Source organism: Alligator sinensis, unplaced genomic scaffold (genome assembly GCF_000455745.1).
Source record: "Alligator sinensis unplaced genomic scaffold, ASM45574v1 scaffold763_1, whole genome shotgun sequence".
Classification (NCBI taxonomy): domain Eukaryota; kingdom Metazoa; phylum Chordata; order Crocodylia; family Alligatoridae; genus Alligator; species Alligator sinensis.
Genome location: NW_005842744.1, coordinates 137398 through 143108, shown reverse-complemented (window position 1 = coordinate 143108; position 5711 = coordinate 137398). Strand labels below are relative to the sequence as shown.

Genomic DNA, 5711 nt, shown 5'->3' with positions numbered 1-5711 from the left:
TCTTTCCCAGTCCAAAGGAATTTGACCAACAAGAAAGATCCAAATTACCATCTGAATTGAAATACGTTTTCACTGACTGGCTTTCTCACATGCATATTGGCTTCTGGCTTCTTTACTGTTTCATCCAGGAAGAGCACAGACCAACTGCAGAAGCTTTCTCCGCCTGACAAAGGGTATTTGTACCTGAAAGCTTGCAAAGAAGAGTTTTTCTAAATAATTGAATTGGTCTAATAAAATATATTGGATTCACCCAAAGAACCTTGTCTGCCCATATCTTTAGACCAACACAGCTACAACCTATACCTCTATGTAACACTCTACCTTTATTATCCTCCAGTGCTTGGATCTCATACAATGATCAAGTTGACTATTACCTGTATTATTTGCACTGACATGGTTCACAGCCTACTTAATTCATAGTGGGGTTGCCAAATTAAGGACAAGCCACACAGTTGCTTGCTGAAGTTGTGTATACCACCAGCTAGTTTGCAAACCTCATTGTTATAGGGAGATAAGGAACCTAACCTTGCAAAGAATCCAGGTTATACATTTGATGAATCTACTTCTGCCTCTAAAATAATGGACCTGAAATTTTACCAGGCTTAGTCTTCTAGATTCATGGTTTAATTCCAGCAAGCAATCTATCTCTTGACACAGAATAAAGTTGTTTAGTCACTAATGCAGAAAAATGGTCTACATTGGGCCAATGTAGTTTACAATTTCTTTTCAGTTGGGGTGTGTATCTATAGAACAGCTGCTTTTACTGCATCCCCTGACTGGGTCATTTGAACCCAGGAAGTAAATATTGACAGTCACTTATCTCCCCTTAGTTGCTCACTGTAGTCAGATGAGTGGAAGTTTGGAATATCTCAATACATAGAAATAAAGTTGTATAACTGATAATGCTCACAGTATTCAGATGTGTGAAAGGTGTGGGTGAGTTTACTTGGATTGGCCCCCCCCCCCCCCCAAATCAAATCTCCACATTAAATCTTTTTGAGGTGGGAAAAGTGTAGGGTTTTAATTTTTTTTTTCATTTTTGGGATATGTTTGTAATTCCAGGCCCCAAGACGGCTTATGTTGCAATACCACAAGAAAGGCTGCCTTTGTGGTTATTTCTGTGCGTATGGGAAGTAGGACATGCAAAAGATCTTATGAGACAGCCTGTTCTCACAAGATATTTGGCGTTGGCTTGCACATCCCCAGTAGTTTGATTTTGTATTTATATGACCTGATTCTCTGAACTTGTTAGACTTTGTGTATGACTGACAAGTACAAAAATTCCCACATAAAGAGAAAACAATCCATAGATGTAATGGGGTATAAAGGTCATTTTCTTAAAAGAATGGAGTTGAATATATAGTCATGGAAACAATTATACACTCAGAATTTAATTTAGCAAGTCCCTTGCTTCTCAACAGAGTTGGTAATTTTACATGAGCAAAAGGATTTTTTTCTGTCCTGAGTCTCTGCCCATCAGTTAGTGAAAAGATGTGAAACCCAAATGTTGTAAAAATCTAAGTGTTGTGAAAAAAAATGAGTTATTGTGAAGAGAAAAAAAAGAAGTCCAAGAAATGTCAAACATTTTGGAATATTTTCTAAGTTTCAGGAGATATAAATGCTATTTAATTAGCATTAATTACTTGATTAAAATATGTTAGATGTAGCTACATGAAAATATCTTGGATGATTGGTAAGGAGTTAATGATCAGATCCAGAAAAACACCTAAGTTTAGAAATTTAGGATTATAAATCCAAGTAAATAATCCACAGAAATCGAGCCTAGCCACATTAGGTCACTGATAGTCTATGGGCACTTACATTTTTGCCACTAAAGTTTCTTAGGTACCTAAAGTCCTGCTACTACTTATGCCTGAAACTGATTTTGACTGGGCTGTGAGCATCATGCACAAACCTGTTTGATATTTATAACCAAGGCCCACCCTGTGCCTATGGATAAGGAAATGCCACACTGAAGCCACCAGTAGACTGTCCCAAGCATGCCAGAGAGAATGATCTTGATACTGGCCATAGGGGGCCACACCAGAGGCAGGTATGCAACTCAGTTTGCAGGTTTGGTTCATTTAAGCAAGAGCGGGCAGGAAGGGCGCACACAGGAGCATCCTTCCATCAGAATGCTGCAGGTATGACAGGGGTGTTGATTGTAGCTGTGTTGGTCTAAAGACATAGGCAGACAAGGTTCTTTGGGTAAATCCAATATCTTGTATTAGACCAACTAAAATAGTTGGAAAAATTCTTCTTTGCAAGGGGTACAAATACCCTTCTTCAGACAACAACTGCAAATACTTCCTCTGCCTGAAGTCCAGGAAGAGCACAAAACAACTGCAGACACTTCTGCCTGAAGAAGGGTGTTTGTACCTGAAACCTTGCAAAAAAGCATTTTTCCAACTATTTTAGTTGGTCTAATAAAAGATATCAGATTTATCCAAAGAACCTTGTCTACAAGTATGACATACGCTAAAACCTCTGAGGGACCTACATGTGCTATGAACTTAACACACATGCCTAACATTCACCAGAAGCACTGAGTTCAGGACAGATCACAACAGTGACAGCCACTTGTTCAGGAAGTGAGAAACCCAGGTTCAGTGCTTTCCTTGGGCCAAGATGGTTCAAACCTCATTCCTACCTCCTAGGAGAGTGCCTTAAGCACCAGGCTATAGGCTGGGTGCAACTAAGAAGTCCAAAGTTGTTGGCCAGACAGAGTAAATGAGGGGAAGTATGTCTCTCTGCAGTCCACCTCCTTGGATTGAGGAGACCTGGGTTGTAGTCTGCTTCCAACACTGTTTATGCATTTTATTCCTTGACTCTTCATTGCAAAAGGCAAAAACTGTCCCTTTCATTTTTGCTTAATTTAAGTCAACTGGCTAGGTCCTCTGTTGGTGTGAAGTGAGATAGTTCTGTTACCAGCTGATGATCTGACTGTTGTATTAAAACATTGCATTAAAAATATTTTTAAAAAACCTCTGAGGACCAACAGCAAAATACCTTTAATAACTAAATATTTCAGCTCTGTGGGTGGGTTATAATTTATTGGACAAATCAGATGGTGCTACTTTTAGTAGCCTCATCAGATAAACATTTTTGCTATAGTTCAAACAAAGATTAATTCCTGGAAGTCCTCCAGCCTGTGATATTCAGGAGGTCAAAGCAGATCATCACTAGGGTCCCTTGAGGTCTTAGTATCTATGGGTGTGTTTGCATGGCACAAATTGTGTTAGTGTGTGGACCTTCCTGGTCTCATTCACCTTGTTTCTCAACATGTCCTGAACACATACTCAGAAACAGGGTAAATTAACTTGGGCACAGCTCTGCAACAAAGCAACTGTACTGCTTTTGGCACTCTCTAACTTTGGCATTCCTACACAACACTACGCTGTACTTTGTAGAAATTCCCTATGAGTCAGTGACATGAAAACTTGCGGGAACACATCTGTATTTTGGCTGTCACAAAAACCCATGTGAAATTATAATTATTGAGATTATTTTTCTGCAGGCATTTATTCCTGTCAATTTGATTACATAATTCTTCACAGAAAGCAAGCACTGAAGAGGCATGTTCATGTAAGGCCCAAACCAACTCTTACTGGTCAATAGACATCCTTCTAATAGAGCATTTTCTTGAGCAAGTGATGTGCTTAGGTTGTAGATGGGTGACAACAGCAGCAGGATTAAATTCAGAGACTGTTACTATTGTCTGTATTTAATGTATTACTGCTGAGAGGGGAACAAATCATAGATGATAGGGTAAGAGTGGAAGGTCTCCCTTGTGTGATGTCTCCTTACCACTGAGCTAAACTGGATGAACTCTGTAGTAGGCTTTCCATCTACAAATGTATCTAATCTTGAAAACATCCAGAAGTAACTGAATTCATGTTTTAATCTTTCAGAGCTGTCTCGCCCACATCCTTTGTCTATGGTGATTCTGTGGAAACATCAAACTTTGTTCAGTTGGAGAATTATGAATGTATTTTTCAGCCCCTCAACTTCACTCTTCAGGTAAAATCAATCATTCCACTTTTACAGTTTTCCCTCTTCATAGCATACTTTATTTTTTGTGGCCTTCTTAATTTTAAGGAATTGGGGACCATTGTGTGGGGACCATTTGTTATTATAACACAATATGATGCCCACCTTGGAGGATGTTATGTTCACAGTGAACTAATATAGTGTTTGTTTCTTTACCGTAATGTATTCTTAAAGAATCAAAAAGACATCCCAGTTTCATGAGCAGGAAACTGCAAATTTTTTGTTAGCCTTGTTTTCCCTTTCTTCACACCCCTACCAAGTTTAAACCTTTGTTCATTGCATCTTGCGTTCAATCCAAGATTTAAAAGTGAAGACTCAATTGGAGCCATGTTCAGTAGCATAGTGCTTGAACTAAGGAATGGGAAGCATTCATTTATGAGAACAAGAAAGTGCCCACTCAAAAGACATGCTTTTTTCAGTCCTCTGATATGAAAATGTGTACAAAGTGCTTACTTCTAGAGTAGTGTAAATAATGGAGCTGAACTATATGCAGCCCATATGTGTCTGTGAGAGAATTTGATAGCAGAGGGCAGAGGTGAGAAGGGCTCCTTTTAAGCATGCCGCGCTGTATCTTAAACTTACTTACAAATCACCCTTTTCACATGGAAAAAGGGCTTCCTGATGAAGCTAATATGAGCTGCATGTTAGAACCAGATCTTGTGATGAAATGAAAATTAACTGATTCTATTGCTGCATTTCCATTTTATACTTTTCTTTTCAAATGCTTTTTTACCACTAGGTGGAAGTAGGGATTGAAAGAATCATACAGATGTGGGCCAGTTATTTGCTGAATATCGTAAACAAGTTTTTCCCCTCTCCTTCTTTTCCTCCTAGGCATGATGCCCCTTTAACTCCTAATGGGTAACACATGTCTTCATTCATGGGCAGAGCATAGTCTGGAACAATTAAGCCCCTACTGTCATGCATTGCCCTTAACTATGTTCAGACTGGGATTTCAAGCTATTAAAGGTCTTGTGAACCAAGCAATTACTTCCTGTGATTCTGAAGTCATTCTTTAGGATTTACAGTTTTTCCATAGTCAGTTATTGGTTAGAAACAGATACAGACCAGATGTACCAATGCTTTGACTAGATGATTACTTTCAATAAAAGCAAATGATATCAGGTATACAGATAACATCTATACATTTGTAATACATCCTGATCTTCTCTCTCTCACGCAAATACATACAAGTTTCAATACAAGAAGAGTTTGCCATATGGCAATTGAAAGTTATTCTATAACAAGTCACAGGCCTGCTGTCCAGTAAAGTGATAGACCTCAAGCCTGTGTGGATGTATATGTGAGAGAGAGAGAGAAGCGTTTCATAATGGCCAAAGCATGGTTTTTATCACAATTTGCTTAATTGTTTTTAATAATTTGCTGCCATGTATTCAACTTTCCAGATGGAGAAAAGTGAGAGTTTCTCAACAGAAAAGAGATTTATTGCTATAGTTTATGGGGGATGGGTATATCAAAATGTGTGTTGAGTTCAATGTCAAGATGTTTGTATAGAAAAAGACCTGATATTCTGCTTTATTGTGAGTCATGTGATGTGTCATCACACTTATATCCTTAACTCTTATTCCTGATCATGGTGATATTATTCCTTTTTAAAATATATAATTTGTTACATTATGTTCCCTCTGTATTTGTTACAC

At 38.3% G+C, this 5711-nt stretch overlaps 1 protein-coding gene across 1 annotated transcript in view; it reads left to right on the top strand.

Annotated features, from left to right (window-relative positions):
- The window catches only part of ITGA9 (integrin subunit alpha 9), a 373158-nt gene that overhangs the window by 281661 nt on the left and 85786 nt on the right, over positions 1-5711 (top strand). Inside the window, exon 22 of the mRNA XM_014525097.2 lies at positions 3912-4020. Within this exon, the coding sequence (XP_014380583.2) occupies positions 3912-4020 (109 nt within the window). The remainder of the gene's footprint in view (positions 1-3911; positions 4021-5711) is intronic.